The 20144-nt window shown below is 44.9% G+C and overlaps 1 protein-coding gene across 5 annotated transcripts in view; it reads right to left on the bottom strand.

The window, feature by feature from the left end:
• Positions 1-20144, bottom strand: part of LOC110502025 (SH3 and multiple ankyrin repeat domains protein 3) — a 269703-nt gene that overhangs the window by 88251 nt on the left and 161308 nt on the right. For all 5 annotated transcript variants that reach the window (XR_016488450.1, XM_090208339.1, XM_036955942.2 and 2 more), the window contains exon 12: positions 13294-13475. Coding sequence is in view for 4 of the 5 variants with exons in the window: in XM_090208339.1 (XP_090064465.1) it covers positions 13294-13475 (182 nt within the window). In the remaining variant the exon portion in view is untranslated. The remainder of the gene's footprint in view (positions 1-13293; positions 13476-20144) is intronic.

The following is a 20144-nucleotide window of genomic DNA, read 5'->3' as shown; positions in this document are numbered from 1 at the left end:
GGAAGGTGATGAGTCAGGTGTTTGTTCAGTATGATTTTGTGTGCGTGTGTGTGTGTGCGTGCGTGTGTGTGTGTGTGTGTACAGGGAGCATTCCAATAACCAGAGTGCAGTTGTTATTAGATTGGGAGCCCTGCACGCTTTATTAAAACTTGGTTCAATCCGCAGTAATAGAGAGGGAGAACAACTGCATCTTCTTGAACACACACACACACGCACACGCACACTTGGGATGCAAGTCTCAAGGTTTATTCGACTCCATATCAGTAGTCTCTCTAAACAGATGGGTTTGCCTCTGACAATGTACAAATGTTCTGACGTACACGTCTGTACTTAGACCAAAGTCAGTTTGGCAGAAAGGAAAGGGCAGAGTTGGGACATCCGTCCAGAGCCATATCGGTTTATGTCCTGCTGTAAATATTTCCGGTAGCTAGCTAGATGAAGCTCACAGAGGATATTTTCAATGAGTGTAATTCGCAAGTGAGTAGATTGCATGTGCCATGACGTTAGCATTACAGGCTCACAACCACTGCCTGGCTGTGGCTAAAATGAGCTATCTGTGTCCTCATTGTGTCTGCTGATGTATCCCCAAACTGGTGATCTGTTGGAGAGTTGTCTGTCTGAAGAGCACCCTTCCACCAAAAAACATCATACTCAAGAAAAAACGACATAAAGCATGATCTGTTATTTGTTCATTCTTTGTTACTTTTACTTCTTATTCTTTTTTATTTTTTAACTGCATTGTTGGTTAAGGGCTTGTAAGTAAGCATTTCACTGTAAGGTGAAATAATACCTGTTGTATTCAGCGCATGTGAAGCAGAAAATGTGATTTAAGTTGAGTATAGGACTGATATCTCTCATCTTATCACCAGCAGAAGATGAATTGGATGAGGGGATGAGATAGATCAGAGGTGAGGAGGAGTAAAGGGGGATTGAGGAAGGAATGGAGGAGCAGAGTGGACCCCTAAGGCACAGACCAGTGTAGTTGAATAAAGGAGTGAAAGTGAGCGGAGGGACGGATAGTCACGCTTTCCTGAAACTGAGGCTCTGTGTGTGTTTGTGTTTGTTTCTGTGTGTGTGTGTGTTTGTTTCTGTGTGTGTGTGTGTGTGTGTGTGTGTGTGTGTGTGTGTGTGTGTGTGTGTGTGTGTGTGTGTGTGTGTGTGTGTGTGTGTGTGTGCTCTCAGGGCTCCTTCAGTTCAGAGAGGGCTGGGGAGTGGTGCAGTCCCTACCTCATCTGTATTCAACACACACACTGTGTGAGAGAGAGAGAGAGAGAGCGAGAGAGAGAGAGAGAGAGACAGAGAGAGAGAGAGAGAGAAAGGGAGAGAGAGAGAGAGAGAGAAAGGGAGAGAGAGAGATAGAGATAGAGAGAGAGATAGAGAGAGGGTTTGAGTGAATGAGTGAGTGAGAAGATGATTCAGTCAAGTAAGAAAGAGAGTGTAACACAGTGGAAGCTTTATTTATGAATGACAGAGGAGGCATGTACAGCAAGAGAGCAGGCGGAGAGGAAGAAGGGACAGAAGTAAGAAAGAGGTAGAGAGGTTGGGGATGGGAGTGTGAGAGTAGTGGAGGGGGAGGAAAACTCCAAGTATGACTCAGAGGGAGCCCTTCTCTCTCATCTCCTCTCTTCCCTCCCTCCCAACCTTGAATGGATCTACAAAACTCTTTCTTTTTCATTTTCTCCCTCTATTTCATGTTTTATCTTTTCTCTTGTCCATTTCTCCGTTTGTATCGGCCTCCAGGTGAAGACAAAAATAGAGTTGCTAAGGCCAATTTGGATGCCTAATAACTCGTACCTTTCCTTTCTATCTTTCTCTTTCATTCTCCCCTCAATACACTCACTAGCTCATGCTATGTGTGTATACCTTCTTGCTGCACAGCGTGGCTGTGGATAAAAAATCTGTGAAAAACAGGAACACCTTGATGTTGCCAGGGTTAAAAGAACATCACTAGAGAGGTCTTAGATCATTGACAGAGTGTCTCTTAATCTCTCATAGACGTCTTTCATTTCAGTGTGTGTGTGTTTGTAGGTGTGCTAACTGCAGTTGATTGATGGTGTTTACTCTGTGATACATGATCAGACCTTAATGAGCTGGACTGTTGCTCCTCGTAAACACTCACAATGACATTGGCTGTCAATAACTGTGTGTGTGTGTGTGTGTGTATGTGTGGTGTGTTTGTGTGCATTCATACAGTAACACACAGTGATACACAGTGCCACAGTAACAGTGTCAGGGCAGGGCTGACGTGCCTGACGTGGCCTGAAGTACATATGGAGTCACTGACAGTTTCACTGTGTGCTCCCTGCTACGGCTCACTGTCTGGACATACACCGCCTTCGGAAAGTATTCAGACCCCTTGACTTTTTCCACATTTTGTTAGGTTACAGCCTTAGTGTAAAATGTATTAAATCGTTCTCCCCCCTCATCAATCTACACTATACCCCATTATTACAAAGCAAAAACTTTAATTTTTGCTAATTTATATACATAAAAAAAACTGATATGACATTTACATAAGTATTCAGACCCTTCACTTAGTACTTTGTTGAAGCACCTTTGGCAGCGATTACAGCCCTGAGTCTTCTTGGGTATAACGCTACAAGTTTGGCACACCTGTATTTTAGGAGTTTCTCTCATTCTTCTCTGCAGATCGTTTCAAGCTCTATCAGGTTGGATGGGGAGTGTTGCTTCACAGCTATTTTCAGGTCTCTCCAGAGATGTTCGATTGCGTTCAAGTCTGGACTCTGGCTGGGCCCCTAAAGGACATTCAGAGACCTACCCCCGAAGCCACTCCTGAGTTGTCTTGGCTGTGTGCTTAGGGTCGTTGTCCTGTTGGAAGGTGAACCTTCTCCCCAGTCTGAGGTCCAGAATGCTCTGGAGCAGGTTTTCATCAAGGATCTCTCTGTACCTTCATCTTGCCTCGATCCTGACTAGTCTCCCAGTCCCTGCTGCTGAAAAACATCCCCACAGCATGATGCTGCCACCACAATGCTTTACCGTAGGGATGGTGCCAGGTTTCCTCCAGACGTGACGCTTGGCATTCAATGCCAAAGAGTTCAATCTTGGTTTCATTAGACATAATCTTGTTTCTCAGAGTCCTTTAGGTGCCTTTTGGCAAACTCCAAGCGGGCTGTCATGTGCCTTTTACTGAGGAGTGGCTTCCGTCTGTCCACTCTACCATAAAGGCCTGATTGGTGGAGTGCTGCAGAGATACTTGTTCTTCTGGAATGTTCTTCCATCCCCACAGAGGAACACTTGAGCTCTGTCAGAGTAACCATTGGGTTCTTGGTCACCTCCCTGATTGCTCAGTTTGGCCGGGCAACCAGCCCTAGTAAGTGTCTTGGTGGTTCCAAAATTCTTCAATTTAAGAATTGATGGAGGTTACTGTGTTCTTGGGGACCTCCAATGCTGCAGACATTTTTTGGTACCCCAGATCTGTGCCTCAACACAATCCTGTCTCGGACCTCTACGGACAATTCCTTCGATCTCAAGGGTTGGTTTTTGCTCTGACATACACTGTCAACTGTGGGACATAATATAGACAGGTATGAGCCTTTCCAAATCATTTCCAACCAATTGCATTTACCACAATCAAGTTGTATAAACATCTCAAGGATGATCAATGGAAACAGGAAGCACCTGAGCACAATTCGAGTCTCATGGGGTTTGAAAAGGGTTTGAATATTTAAGAAGGTATTTCTGTTTCTTATTTTTTATAAATGTGAAGATTTTTTTTTTTCTCTTTGTCATTATGGGGTATTGTGTGTAGATTTCTAGGGATTTTTTGTTGATGATTTAATCCATTTTAGAATAAGGCTGTAACCTAACAAAATGTGGAAAAAGTCAATGGGTCTGAATACTTTCCGAAGGCACTGTAAATACACACATATGCAGACAGCTGTCAGTTATTCCGACATTGCTCGTCCTAATATTTACAGTTGAAGTCAGAAGTTTGCATACACTTAGGTTGTAGTCATTAAAACTAATTTTTCAACCACTCCACAAATGTCTTGTTAACAAACTATAGTTTTGGCAAGTCGGTTAGGACATCTACTTTGTGCATGACACAAGTCATTTTTCCAGCAATTGTTTACAGACAGATTATTTCACTTATAATTCAATGTATCACAATTCCAGTGGGTCAGAAGTTTACATACACTAAATTGACTGTGCCTTTAAACAGCTTGGAAAATTCCAGAAAATTATGTCAGGACTTTATAACCTTCTGATAGGCGAATTGACATAATTTGAGTCAATTGAAGGTGTACCTGTGGATGTAGTTCAAGGCCTACCTTCAAACTCAGTGCCTCTTTGCGTGACATCATGGGAAAATCAAAAGAAATCAGCCAAGACCTCAGAAAAAAAATTGTAGACCTCCACTGGTTCATCCTTGGGAGCAGTTTCCAAACATCTGAAGGTACCACGTTCATCTGTACAAACAATAGTACGGAAGTATGAACACCATGGGACCAGGCAGCTGTCATACCGCTCAAGAAGGAGACGCTTCCTGTCTCCTAGAGATGAATGTACTTTGGTGCGAAAAGTGCAAATCAATCCCAGAACAGCAGCAAAGGACCCTGTGAAGATGCTGGAGGAAACAGGTACAAAAGTATCTATATCCACAGTAAAACGTGTCCTATATCGACATAACCTGAATGGCCGCTCAGCAAGGAAGAATCCACTGCTCCAAAACCACCATAAAAAAAACTGATTACGGTTTGCAACGGCACATAGGGACAAAGATCATACTTTTTGGAGAAATATCCTCTGGTTTGATGAAACAAAAATAGAACTGTTTAGCCATAATGACCATCGTTATGTTTGAGAAAAAGGGGGAAGCTTGCAAGCCGAAGAACACCATCCCAACCGTGAAGCACGGGGGTGGCAGCATCATGTTGTGGGGGTGTTTTGCTGCAGGAGGGACTGGTGCACTTCACAAAATAGATGGCACCATGAGGCAGGAGAATGATGTGGATAAATTGAAGCAACATCTCAAGACATGTCACGTCCTGACCATAGAAAGTCTTTATTTTCTATTTTGGAGTAGGTCAGGGCGTGACTGGGGGGTGTTCTAGTTTATTATTTCTATGTGTAGTCTAGTTTTTGTATTTCTATGTTGGCCTGGTATGGTTCCCAATCAGAGGCAGCTGTCTATTGTCTCTGATTGGGGATCATATTTAGGTAGCCTTTTCCCACCTGTTGCTTGTGGGATCTTGTTTTTGTATTGGTGCTTTTGAGCCCTACAAGGCTGTATGTTCGTTTGTTTGTTTCTCTTTATTGTTTTTGTTGCTGGTTCACATTCAAATAAATTATGATGAACCCAAATCACGCTGCGTCTTCGTCTACCCATTTCGGCGATTGTTACAAGACATCAATCAGGAAGTTAAAGCTTGGTCGCAAATAGGTCTTCCAAATGGACAATGACCCCCCACCCCCCATTACAATGTTGTGGCAAAATGGCTTAAGGAAAAAAAGTTAAGCCTCAATCCTATAGAAAATGTGTGGGCAGAACTCAAAAAGCATGTGCGAGCAAGGAAGCCTACAAACCTGACTCAGTTACACCAGCTCTGTCAGGAGGAATGGGCCAAAATTCACCCAATTTATTGTGGGGAAGCTTGTGGAAGGCTACCCGAAACGTTTGATCCAAGTTAAACAATTTAAAGGCAATGCTATCAAATACTAATTGAGTATATGTAAACTTCTGACCCACTGGGAATGTGATGAAAGAAATACAAGCTGAAGTAAATCATTCTCTCTACTTTTATTCTGACATTTCACATTCTTAAAATAAAGTGGTGATCCTGACTGACCTAAGACAGCAAATTTTTTACTAGGATTAAATGTAAGGAATTGTGAAAATCTGAGTATATATGTATTTGGCTAAGTGTATGTAAACTTCCAACTTCAACTGTATATATTTCTTATTTCCATGAAAATACTTTTAGATTTGTGTGTATTGTTGTGAACTGTTAGATATTACTGCACTGTTGGAGCTAGGAACACAAGTAATTCGTTACACCCGCAATAACATCTGCTAAATATGTGTGTGACCAATACAATTTTATTTGATATGATTTGAGACACACACACACACACACAAACACACACACACACACACACACACACACAGACACACATACATATTCACGTATCAAATCAAATTATATTTTTCACATGAGCCGAATACAACAGGTGTAGTAGACCTTACAGTGAAATGCTTACAGACATATGTACACACGCACACACGCATACACACGCACACATACATAAGCACACACGCATACACACGCACACATAGTACGTAATGGCTATAGAGTAATCCTGTCAGGAATGTCAGGGTGCTTACACTTCTGTTCCTGATGTAATGTTCATCTTGATTTATACTGATTTGCTTTGCGCGTGTGTGTGTGTGTGTGTGTATGTGTGTGTGTGTGTGTGTGTGTGTGTGATAGAGGGACAGATGGTGTGGTCAGCAGGGTGCAGGTGTATGTGGGCGGGTTTTTGCTACCTGCTGCGTCTCTGATTGGACAGAGAGAGGTCAGCTGTGACACTCTCGTCCTTCCCCCAGGCCACTGACCAAACCCGATATCAACGCGCACACACACATGAGTCTTAATATCGTCTTAATAAACTTTATCCCCAAAGGTCACTATGACCTCGCACCCAGTCACTTTCTTTTTTTTGTAGGCTGAAATAATTCCTATTTTACAACTGTGTTAGAGAGGGAGTGTGAACTGTCTAGCCGTCACTCTCTGTGTATGTGATAGGTGAGTCATTCCATGTCATTTCAGCAAGCCATGACACCCACTATCTCAGATGTTTCTGAAAATTGTTTCTGTAGTTAGAAACAGATAAGATTAGCATTCCTGCGACATTATTTTGTCGATGTATAATTTAATCCCTGAGAAATTAAGCTAATTGGTTATACTCAAATGTACCTTTTTCTAACAATGAGTAAGACAAAGAAATTATCAAAAGCCACCCACGAACCCCTCCAACCCGTATACAGTATCAGTTCTCTATGTCTGACAAGTAGGATGGAGCTGCGGCTTGGAGTATTGTTTCTTCATCCTATGTAATGCATTCTCAGTGGATTTGGCAATGTTTTTTATTCCCTGTTCAGAGAAATGTGTTATTGAAGTTATTAGGTGTATGTCCCATCATACATCCATACATATTACCAGGTTATGACCACTATATTCCTCATGTCTAACTCATTGGTACTATATTTATTGAATATGATACGATTCCTATAAATTAAAATGGCCAATTTGGATGCAATCAATTAGCTTACTTTCTCAGAGATTAAATTATATTTCAAAAACATAATGTTGCAGGAATGCTTTCAGAACAATCCGATAGGGTGGTTGTCAAAACCCAGGTTTCAGATGAAAAACACACACCTTACATAAAATATAAACTGCAATGGGCTACATTTTTTTGAGAACATACTTGAAAATACACTACCCACTACAATCTGAATGCATTCTGGCCATTCAATCTCCCAAAAACAACATTGTCAAAAAAAGCATAGGTATAAGTAACCTTTGAGGTTATACAATTCAAATGACATTCCAGAGAAGGATCATTTTGTGTTTTTTGTCAGTTTTTTTAAATGGTAGGATCTAACTTATACATTTGCTTTTATTATTCATAAAAATTGAGTATTTCATTTTAAAGGACAACAATATGCCACAACACATGTTGTGTTAGTGTGATCAGCACCTGTTGCTTAGTTACGGACATATGCATTCTGGTCTCAGAAACAGTTACATCTGTGTCTTCAAAATTGGAATATAACGTTGTATGTGTGTGTGTGTGTGTTTGAGTGTCTGTGTGTGAATTGTCACAATGCTGCATTCCAATGATCTATTGTGCTTATCTGAGAGCCCATTACAGCACTCAGTTCTAGGCTAACAACACACAGACAGACACACAGACAGACATATTTGTGCCTCTGTGCCAACACGCTAGAGAAGCCCTGAACAATGAAGGCTCCAGGTTTACCAAGTATTAGCCCTGAGCCACGAAGGGTCCAGGTTTACCAAGTATTAGCCCTGAGCCACGAAGGGTCCAGGTTTACCAAGTATTAGCCCTGAGCCACGAAGGGTCCAGGTTTACCAAGTATTAGCCCTGAGCCACGAAGGGTCCAGGTTTACCAAGTATTAGCCCTGAGCCACGAAGGGTCCAGGTTTACCAAGTATTAGCCCTGAGCCACGAAGGGTCCAGGTTTACCAAGTATTAGCCCTGAGCCACGAAGGGTCCAGGTTTACCAAGTATTAGCCCTGAGCCAAGAAGGGTCCAGGTTTACCAAGTATTAGCCCTGAGCCAAGAAGGGTCCAGGTTTACCAAGTATTAGCCCTGAGCCAAGAAGGGTCCAGGTTTACCAAGTATTAGCCCTGAGCCAAGAAGGGTCCAGGTTTACCAAGTATTAGCCCTGAGCCACGAAGGGTCCAGGTTTACCAAGTATTAGCACCAGTGGAAGGTTTGTGCCTGGTCTTGTATAACTGCAGTAATGGTTGAATCACCCTGCAATCCCCTTGAGATCATTAGTAATGCCTGTCTTTGGACCATGTATGTCTGTCTACTGGCTTGTGTGCTTGCATGTGAATGTATGTGTGTCTACTGGCTTGTGTGCTTGCATGTGAATGTATGTGTGTCTACTGGCTTGTGTGCTTGCATGTGAATGTATGTGTGTCTACTGGCTTGTGTGCTTGCATGTGAATGTATATGTGCGTGTGTTCGTGCACGCGCTCCAGGTATCCGCCACTGGCCACGGCAGTGTTAATATTCCACACACACTGGGCGCGGCCTGAGACCATTAATCATGTTTGTGAATGTCTAATCTCAATGTTATTTGGTCGGTTTCATTTTCCCGGCTGTCTAGAAGATTTACAATGGTGTGCAGAGGAGAGGTGTATGTGTGTGTGTGTGTGGGTGTGTCAGTGTGTTTGTTTTAGGTAGAATAGCCTGTAATGTAATGGGTTATGTTGCTGGATGTACTTTGTGTGTTTAGTTGTTGTGTGTATGTTAAGACGGTGTGTGTTAGAGTGCATGTGTTTGTGCATGTGTGAGTGTGTGCGTGGTCTATTGGCTTGACCAGGTTACAGGGGAAGCGTCTCTGTCCGTGTCCATGATGACAACAAGTGGCCTATCGAGATGTATCCATCCTGGTGATGCTATCTGATTATAGAGAGGTAGAGGGAAAGGAAGGCCCCTGGGGGATTGTCAACTCATATCCAATGGATCAAGACACATAAACAGACACCCTACTCCATCCCACAACAACACACACATCCAGACACCTCTCTTCATCACCACATATTGATCTAAGCCCCCCCCCCCCCCCCCCCCCCCCCCCACACACACACACACATCAGATGACCATATATCAGATGACTGTCTGCTGAGTTTGTGGTCCAACAATGGGAGTCTTGGGGTGTCTGTGGAGGTACAATCACATATATGGATACTACAATAGACTATCTATGCATCTGTGGGCTATTTCCACTATCCTTCTGTAGACTAAACTACAGACGAGAAGAGAAGGAATATCATGTACCTTGCTCTTCTTCATCGGATTGGGAGTCAGCTACACAGCATTTTGAGTAGAGGAAAGATATATTACATGTGAAAGACTGACAACAGGTGAAAGACATCGAAAGCGACAAAACTAGATTTGGTGGAACTATGCACATACTACAGTGAAAGATGTACAAAGCTCGTCATGTACTTAAACAGAGTCAAAACTACAACAGGCCCTTATAACAACTACTACACAGTGCTAACCATGACTATACCCTCTGCCACTACGCGTAAACACTAAGCACCAGTTTCCAGGATTGATCAAGGCATTTAAATTGTTTTTTAGTCCAGGACAAAGCTTCATCTGTGTCTGGGAAAGCATCTCTTAAGAGTTTCTATTATACAGTAAACATGCCTGGAGGCTGTAGAGTGCAGCTGTGTCTGGGAAAGCATCTCTTAAGAGTTTCTATTATACAGTAAACATGCCTGGAGGCTGTAGAGTACAGCTGTGTCTGGGAAAGCATCTCTTAAGAGGTTCTATTATACAGTAAACATGCCTGGAGGCTGTAGAGTACAGCTGTGTCTGGGAAAGCATCTCTTAAGAGGTTCTATTATACAGTAAACATGCCTGGAGGCTGTAGAGTACAGCTGTGTCTGGGAAAGCATCTCTTAAGAGTTTCTATTATACAGTAAACATGCCTGGAGGCTGTAGAGTACAGCTGTGTTTACCTTCTGATCCCTGAGAAACACCATTCTCTACAGGACAGAGAGTACGACAAGACCATGTTAATCCATACTATCGGTTTTATTACAGCCCTGGTCTAAAGGCTACAAAACCACTTCACAGCTCACCCAACATACCAAACAACTAACAGGGTTAGCCTAGCCACAATGCTAACCCTCAGGGGGAAGGCTAGCTAGCTATGCTACCAAACACACAGTGGGCTATGAGAGGAGAGTTATCATGCAGGCCTGTTGGTTTTACCCAATCTCAGGGCCTCATACAGGTGTTCCTCTGTTGTCACACGATGAAGGGATGAGAGAGTGACAAGAGAAGAATAGGGGGGATGATGAAAGGGAGGAGAGATGTGAGTGAGTAAATGGAGGTTCAACAACAAAGTAAGTCAGGGACACCACTCTACAAAACCAGGCACTTGAAATAACAGCTGTTACAGATAAAGCTGGTTAAAGTAGGTCATTGATGTTTAAAGTGAATAGTACTCTTACAGTGTAAAAGGTAGAAGACAACCTTCTTTATTCTTACTAAGGGGGTGGGGGAGAGTATCCCTATCCTTCCATGGCATACCTTCACACTGAAACTGAACATGTGCTCTGGCATCTGCCAACCTTTTCTCCCCAGGAATATTGCACGGTAGAGAAGCTTCCTGTCTTTCCCCCTCCTCTTTTCTCATCCTCTCTTTCCCCAGTGTAAATGAGGCCTGTAACTATTAGCAACTCATCCATTCATGAATGCAGATGAGACAGAATTTATTATGAATCAAAGTGGAGACCATCCATCCACAGAGCCTGGCCTCGTGTCACAACACCCCTCTATGCACTGTGAGGTGGACTGGTCACTACGGGTTAGCAGCAACAAGACCAGGTGGAGACTAGCAAAACTGAAGAGTGAAATTTTTTTTGTTGCCTTCTAATTGGCATTCCATACAGCTTATATCCATGAACGAGAGTGGAAAGAACTACTGGGTGGGCCAGTCTGCTATGTGGGTGGGCCTATGCCCTCCCAGGCCCACATATGGCTGCGCTGTTGTCCAGTCAATCTATAGATTAGGGCGAAATTTATTTACATTTATTGAATTCCTTATATGAACTGTAACTATATATTTTTTCAGTATACATGGAATCAAAAAGGGGTCTCCTTGGAACCAAAAGGGTTCTCCTATGGCGACAGCCGAAAAACCCTGTCGGAACCCTTTTTTCTAAGAGTATACAGTTAGAGCCATGCTGGTCATTATTATGCAACCCTGCCAGATGGCTCAGTTGGCTGGAGCGCGGTGCGTCAACTCCAAGGTTGTGGGTTCAATTCCAGCCTGATCCAAATGTACTGACTGTAACAGTTGAGAGCATATGCTACACAGTGTCCTGTATTGTCATTCAAATTCACATAGCCTTGCTACTTGTGTATAACACAAGTGTCTATGTAACAGTAGACAATGTACAGAAGTAACTGTTGACAATGTACAGTATGATTTATCAGGTTTGTGGCCATGTGAATAACCTATTCATAGTACTCACCACACTGTGTTGTTTTCCACATCTGCCTGGGCGTCATAAACAACAACATCAACATCAGTTGAGTGGGGGGAGTCTCATACCAGGATATGGGGTAAAGAGGAAAGTGTGGCTTCAGGGAGAGGTGGTTGTGGGTGTGTGTCTAAGAGACTGTAGGAGAGTAAAAGCAGTGAACACATAGGGATCCCTATAGGAATGTGTAGAAGAGTGAAGATAAACTACGTTGCACACGGAAGAAGAATCACTCTGAGGAGGGAGTACGAGGTAGGTGTATGCTCTTGCCCAAACTGTATTCAACCCCTAACCCCTCTGTACTTGTGGATATCTGGAAGGCTTTGACAGATGTAAATTGCATCACACTGCTTCCTCCAATTCAGCTCATACTGAGACTCAAACCCAGGAACTCTGCCTCGCCAACACACGTGACTGCCCTCCTGAAGCGTCTTACCCAGGTAGTGTAAGTGGTGTAAGTGGAGACACTTCAGGCTGAGGAGTGAGTTTCACAGATCCTCATCTGCTACATAAGCAATATGGTGACAAAATTACAATATTGGTTACACCTATCAAATCCTATCAAATCCTATCAAATCCTATCAAATGTGCATATGGGTTAAGGGCTAGGCGTCAGTTTAGGATTGGGTAATAGAGGCCATGCACTTAAAGGCAGCAACTTATGTAGAATACACACACACCGACTGTACACACACACACTCCCTCCTCAACCAACAACCAAACACTATAGTTGTCTGGGGAACGAGAGGTGTGGGTTTGGATATAGAGGAGATTGGGAGAGAGAGAGACGGGGTGACAGTAATGTTGGAAAATGTTGTGTCGTTTTACCTTCTATGTCATTAGAGTCATAGTCTGGAGTGAGGCATGGATGGAGAAGAGAACACACAGACACCATGACTACAGCACCATTAGGATTAGGAGCTGCAGAATACATAGACAGCCATGACAACGCTGATGAAGAAAGACTGACTTTAAAAGCACTTCAGATGCATTAGATAACAAATGTACCACTCTACAGTGGTGAAGTGACATTACAGAGGCATGAACAGAGTGAGAGCAGTGGAGTGACCTTTATCCATGTCATGTAAGTATAATGTATGGAAGACCCGTCCTGTTAGCGCTGTAGTACCTCTACTGTTAAACACAGCTTCTGTCACATTCATTTACCTACATACACCTGTGACAAGAGTAGTGGAAGTGGTTTGGTGAACCACGCTCGTGTGATGTCTGACCTTGCCTAAGACTAGAGACTAGAGCCAGACTTAATCAGCATATAGTTTTTCACATTATTTTATAGAAATAATAAAAGTTTGTGTTCCCAATGCAACAGTAAGATTTGTTGGTTTCCTAAAATGAGATATGTCTGTTTTATCATTCTAAATTCCTTCCTAAATCTATGAGACCCCTAGAGTTTAATAAAAACACATGTGGCGTGTACGAAAAGTGGTTATACCAGGAAATGACAGGTCATTATAACCACTTTATGAACAGTCATAGTGTACTAACCTTTGACCCTCTCTCCACGGTTCAGCTGGATCTCTCCCTCGCCCTGTGGCGTGTACGGTTTGACCACGATGAAGGTACGTCCCGGTACGGCGCTGTAGAGTTTCCGCTTGGGCCCGCTGGCACCGGCAATGGCAGGAGGGGTGTGGGTGGGGGGACTGGGGTCCCGTTGCACCGTACCCGGGCTGTAAACAAACACATAGGTTACCGTGGTAATGCCAGGCAGCTGGTAGCCGAAACCGGTGGTTACCGACATGGTCGGTCGCCAAGGGGACAGTAACACAGCAACAACCTGACGGTTGTCACAGTGACCGGTTGTAAGATAAGTCTGTCCGAGTGGTCAACAGTCAACGGTCCCAAAGCAAACCTTGAGGGAAAGTCATTGGATGAGAGGTCACGCCTCCTCCCCTCCTTCTCTAAATCCTTCTCTCTGTTGTTCTTCCTCTTATTCCGTTACAGCAAACAAAATCCCCCTGTCCCCCTCCCTCCACCCCTCTTCTCCTCTCCTCTCGGTTCTCTCCGAGGCAGGAGAAGTAGTGTTAACGGTTAACAGTAACGGAATCGTTCCCGTCTCTGTCGCTCAGATCCTTCTGGCAGTACCCTTGGGTCACACATATCCTGAGCTCCCGCTCTGACCGAACAGCCCTCCAGAGAGGGGAAGAGATCCCTGCGTCTTTACAGCCTCCAGTGCTCCAGGCTGAGTTACAGATCCCACCTACTCCCCTGGCTCTGGAGGTCTAGGTCCTGCCGTGGAGGAGAGGGAGAGAGACTGGCTCTGCTCCCCGACCAAGACTCCTTCTCCTGGGAGTCCCTCTCCACTCCCCTCCACCCCTCACACACACGTGCCCGCTCACACACACTCACACACGCATACACACTGGCGACGACGCTGCTGCTAACCCTGCTGCTGCTACCACTACTGCACTTGGCATCTCCCCTCCCCTCTGACGGCTCACACACACTCACACAGCTCTCTCCGAGCATTCTACCCAACACACAAGCAGGCTGCCCCCTCCGCTACTGCGAACACTACACCTCCACAACATACGCTAGCAACAGCTTGTCGCGAACACAGTGTGCCGACATACACACACAGCACCATTGATCTCCTCCCGCCTGTCTGCCTGTGTGTGTGCATGCGCCACTGCTCTCCGGGGCAGGTTGATGTGTGGTGGGGGGAGGGGGCAGGTTGATGTGTGATGGGGGGAGGGGGCAGGTTGATGTGTGATGGGGGAGGGGGCAGGTTGATGTGTGATGGGGGAGGGGGCAGGTTGATGTGTGATGGGGGAGGGGGCAGGTTGATGTGTGATGGGGGAGGGAGCAGGTTGATGTGTGATGGGGGAGGGGGCAGGTTGATGTGTGATGGGGGAGGGGCAGGTTGATGTGTGATGGGGGAGGGGGCAGGTTGATGTGTGATGGGGGAGGGGGCAGGTTGATGTGTGATGGGGGAGGGGGCAGGTTGATGTGTGATGGGGGAGGGGGGGTTGATGTGTGATGGGGGCAGGTTGATGTGTGATGGGGGCAGGTTGATGTGTGATGGGGGAGGGGACAGGTTGATGTGTGATGGGGGGAGGGGGGGGGGGTTGTTGCTGGCTTAATTGTTGCTGGCAATCTACCTCCTCTTGAATCGCCTTGAAACACCTTTTCTCTCTCCCCCTTTCTGCCCCATCTCTCTGTCTCTCTCTCTACCTTCCCTCCATCTCTCTGTCTCTCTCTCTACCTTCCCTCCATCTCTCTGTCTCTCTCTCTCTACCTTCCCTCCATTTCTCTGAGGGAGGCATCTGGTGAATTCTAATAGAGCTGAAGCAGAGGTTCTCCTGGTATTCATTCATCACTACTGCTGCAGCGTGTGTGTGTGTGTGTGTGTGTTGTGTGTGTGTATGCGTGCATGTGAGCTCCACCCTGTATCATACAGCCTGTTTGTCTGTGTCCTCAACACTCACCCTCCCATCCTTCTTACAGCTGCTTTTCTCCACTCTCCCCCCTTCTTTCTGCTTTATCTTTGGTCTTGCAAAATCATGGATACAGTGATTCATGAATCAATCTGTTTTTATCTTGCATCTGTGTGCTTATGTGTGTTTGTCTGTGTGACTTTGTTTACATATGTGTGTACATTGTGGGTATCATGTGACATGTGTCTGTGTGAAAACCCTCACTCTATATCTACCCCTCCCCTCTCCCTTTCTGTCTTTCCCTTCTTCCTGTCTCTCCCTTTCTGTCTCTGTGTCGTATCAATCACTCGTAACCCTTTATTCATTCATTCTCCTCTCCCATCTTTCCCGCTTCCTCGCCTCTCTCCCCTTTCCTCTCCCTCTCTCTCCCTCGACCCTTCTCACTCTCCTTCGAAGCAGCGGCTTGCTGACGGTTTTCCAATTACCTCGGGACTGAGCGGAGGGAGAGGAGGAGAGAGGAGAGAGAGGAGAGAGAGGAGAGAGAGAGAGAGAGAGAGAGAGAGAGAGAGAGAGAGAGAGAGAGAGAGAGAGAGAGAGAGAGAGAGAGAGAGAGTGGAGAGGCTGAGGTGGCTGCCTGCCACATGTTAATGACTGAGCCCAGGATACTCCACCCTCCGCACACTGAATACAACACAGAGTAAAATGGAGTGGTGGAGGCAGAGAGGGAGGGAGGGAAGGAGGGAGGGCAGGGCAGAGAGGGAGGGAGGGAGGGCAGAGAGGGAGGGAGGGAAGGAGGGAGGGAGGGCAGAGTGAAAGGGAGAGGGAGGGAGGGAGGGAGGGAGGGAGGGAGGGAGGGAGGGAGGGAGGGAGGGAGGGAGGGAGGGAGGGAGGGAGGGAGGGAGGGCAGGGCAGGGCAGGGCAGGGCAGGGAGATGGAGGGAGAGAGGGAGGAGGGGCAGGGCAGGGCAGAGAGATGGAGGGAGAAAAGAGGAGAGAGACAGGTTGGGGATAATGGGAGGAAGAGCGAGGGAAAGGAGAGAAATGAAAGAAGAAGCTAAAGTGGGCAGGAGAGACAGGGGTACAGGCAGAATAAGATAAAGAGAGGGACGAGGCTAAAAGAGGACAGAATGGACCGGGTAAACAAGGAAATAGAGCTTGGCTTCCACACCTAATTAAGCCAGTAGCTAAACGGATGTGCATTCACATTCATTTATTACAGGCAATTCAACTACATCGCTAAATGCTGCTGCAAACTGGTCTGGACCATCCATGTTATACAAAAAATACACACACACAAATCAAATCAAATTTTGTTTGTCACATGCTTCGTAAACAACAGGTGTAGACTAACATTGAAATGTTTACTCACACTCAAACTGGGGGTTGGAACTGAAATGATTTTCCAATCATTTAGTTCTGAACAGAAACACTATTTCTTCCTTCTGTTCCAGCAAAATAAAGTTCTGAACCGGTTTGAACCCAACAAAAAGTACTGGTTTATATCGTTATTTTCGAAATTAAATGACTTCACCAATCAGTGAAGATAGAGCAGCTTGCTATGGAGTGGGTAAGCGATTTAATCTGTATAGACAAGTCATTAAGAGCAAATAGTATTTTGCTGTAACAGCATGGTTTAAACATAAAGAATGCTAGTAACGTCTTCAGTAGGCTACAGTAACCTATGCTTCAAAGGGGAGGAGCAGGTATCCTACAAACACACGCACACCAACTGGAAAAGATTTCCAGCAGGCAGGCAGGCAGACACTGGAATACGTTTCAGAGTGCTTTGCATATGCACTTTATTGCTATTTTTGTGGGACCAGAAAAAAATGCCTGGAACGTAAAATAACGCTATTAAACGGTTTCCATGCTTTTAAAATAACAATTCTGTTCCGGAACAGTATAGATTACTTCTGTTTCCGGGTTGGGTTCTGTTCCTCAAGTCATTTTGTTATTTTCCGGTTTTCTGTTCTGTTCCCTGAACCGGTTCCAACCCTTGACACTTTGTCGCAAGCACGCACACACAAACAAACCCCCCCCCTCCCCCCCCACACACACACACACACATGCACACACACACACAAACAACCCCCCCCCCCCCCCCCCCCCCCCCCCCCCCCCCACACACACACACACACACACACACACACACACAAACAAACAACCCCCCCCCACACACACACACACACACACAAACAACCCCCCCCCCCCACACACACACACACACATACACACACGCACACACACAAACAACCCCCCCCCCCCACACACACACACACACACACACACACACACACACACACATACACACACGCACGCACACACACAAACAAACAACCCCCCCCCACACACACACGCACACACACACGCACACACACAGAGAGAGAGAGAAACTCACACATACACACAGAGAAACAGAGAAACACACACATACACACAAAGAAACTCACACATACACACAGAGAAACACACACATACACACAGAGAAATTCACACATACACACAGAGAAACACACACATACACACAGAGCTGTAATGGTACGTATGATGGTCTGACCTCTGTGGTGGCAGATCCCTGATTGTTCCTTGCAGCTGGGCTGGAGTATGTGGGGGTTGTGGCTGGTGGTGTTTGTGTGTGTGTGTGTGTGTGTGTTTGTATGTGTGTGTGTGTGTTTGTATGTGTGTTTGTATGTGTGTGTGTGTGTGTGTGTGTGTGTTTGTATGTGTGTGTGTGTGTGTTTGTATGTGTGTGTGTTTGTATGTGTGTGTGTTGGTCCTTGTAGACTCTAGATTGATCTCCAACTGTCCTCCCCTTTAATGGCCTGTGTTTACACTGCCACAACGGCCCACCTATCAGTGTGTGTGTGTGTGTGTGTGTGTGTGTGTGTGTGTGTGTGTGTGTGTGTGTGTGTGTGTGTGTATAGGAAGGGGTGGACATGCAGGAACAACACTATTGATCTAAATTAACTGCAGGATGAATGACTAGAGCTTTAACCACCCTTTAGACACATTTATAAATACATTACTGCAAAACATACTTTCAGACACACCGTTTAGACACATTTATAAATACATTACTACAAAACATACTTTCAGACACACCGTTTAAATAAAGCTAAAATGAACAACTACAAGGCTCTCAGCCATTTCTCTGTCCCTCCCTCACTCCCAACTTTGTTCCATCTCTCTTTCCTTCCATCTCTTCCTTTTTCTTAGGACACTGCTTCTGTAACCGTGGTAACTGTCGACACAGAAGAAGATAATACATCTGGTGAACTTGATGACTAGTCAATTGAAGTTTGTTCTAAACACACACACACATGCACACACATGCACGCACGCACACATGCACACCCACGCACACACACACACACGCACACACGCACACACACACACACGCACACACGCACACACACAGACGTGCGCGCACAATCACCCTTCTCGTGCAAATGGCCCTCACACAAATAGGTTTCCCTCCATAAGGTGGGTTCAACCCATTATAAAATACAATCATAAGTATCATCATACTCTGCATCCTAATGACCAGCTCTTTCTCTCCATCTTTTTCTCTGCATAGCTGCACCTGAACAAAGATATTATACCACTGTTTTCTCTCTCTCTCAGCACCTCTCTCTTCCTCATCACTGCATCCATGTGAATAGCCATGGTTATGACATTGTGTGGTAATCTATTGGTAAAAGAGAACATTCGAGTTGTGTTCAGGAGATCATAGTGTCTGTGGAAGCAGCTAGCTGCGGACGCTAAGCAGACACAACAACTCTAAGGCACATTGACACTGACTAAACCCCAAACAGATGGATCAATACCTCATCCAAACATCTACCTCAGATTAAAATTGAGAAATAAAAAACTAATATGCCCATAACTATTAGATCATATCAGATATCCACATTGACTATGTTATTTATACAAACCAACTAGCTCTAACAGTCTCACATCAGAATCATCCATGTTTCTCAAATATTAAATGCAGAAGTTGTTGCAAACGTCAAGTTTCAAAGTGTTTAAGGTTAGGTTTAGGCATTAACCAAGAATGGTTAAGGTAAGGGTTAAGGTTTGGGATAGGCTGAAAACTAAAACCTCAAAAACAACTTTCTATCCTGGATTCTAACATGCAAACTTTGTCACCAGAGGCAGATGCCTACATCCCTCCGCCATCCCTGTCCACAATGCCCTAGCAAAACCCGAAACTTACTTGAAGGTAACAGTGCTCACTGTTGCCCCTAGTGGCCGGTTTCCATGTCATCTCCCGACATCTTCAGACACGGATGGACATCGTATACTGACTTGTATAACCAGGGTGACCTGGCTGTACAAATAACAGTATGTACAACATATTTTGCTAACACTTTTTTTAGCCCTCTTTTATAATAAGGTTGACATTACAGATGTTATAAACAGTGACAACATCTTAGCATGACTGACAGTAGTGTTATATGATACAGTGTCACACTCACCAAATGAAGATAAAGTTGTTTGTGTTTTAATGTATGTACAACATAGATCTGTATCATCACTGATTTATCTAAACCACTGAAATACAGCAGCCATTGATTATACAGGACTAAATGTCCTCCTACATCTTATCTCACTAACGTGTGTGTGTGTGTGTGTGTGTGTGTGTGTGTGTGTGTGTGTGTGTGTGTGTGTGTGTGTGTGTGCGTGCATCCAAACTGTGTCCCAAAGCGGGGGGATTAGCAGCCAAACGGCTCAATGCTGGCTGAACTGTGTCGCCTTTTGATGATGCAGACTATGATGCGTTCGGATCGATTCCGCCATGTCCTCCTTTAATGTGGATTCTCTAAGCTGGACTCTAGAGATTCTCTCTCTTTCTTCCCCTCTCTCTCTCTTTCCCTTTCTCTCTCACACACTTTCTCTCTATCCCACTTTCGCTCTCTATTTCTTTCTCTCAGCCTTTTGGCAGCAGTAAGAAACCATAGAT

Source organism: Oncorhynchus mykiss, chromosome 2 (genome assembly GCF_057628025.1).
Source record: "Oncorhynchus mykiss isolate SJ-2025 chromosome 2, ASM5762802v1, whole genome shotgun sequence".
Taxonomy (NCBI): domain Eukaryota; kingdom Metazoa; phylum Chordata; class Actinopteri; order Salmoniformes; family Salmonidae; genus Oncorhynchus; species Oncorhynchus mykiss.
The sequence above is the reverse complement of the archived record's forward strand: the minus strand, read 5'-3'. Positions and strand labels throughout refer to the sequence as shown.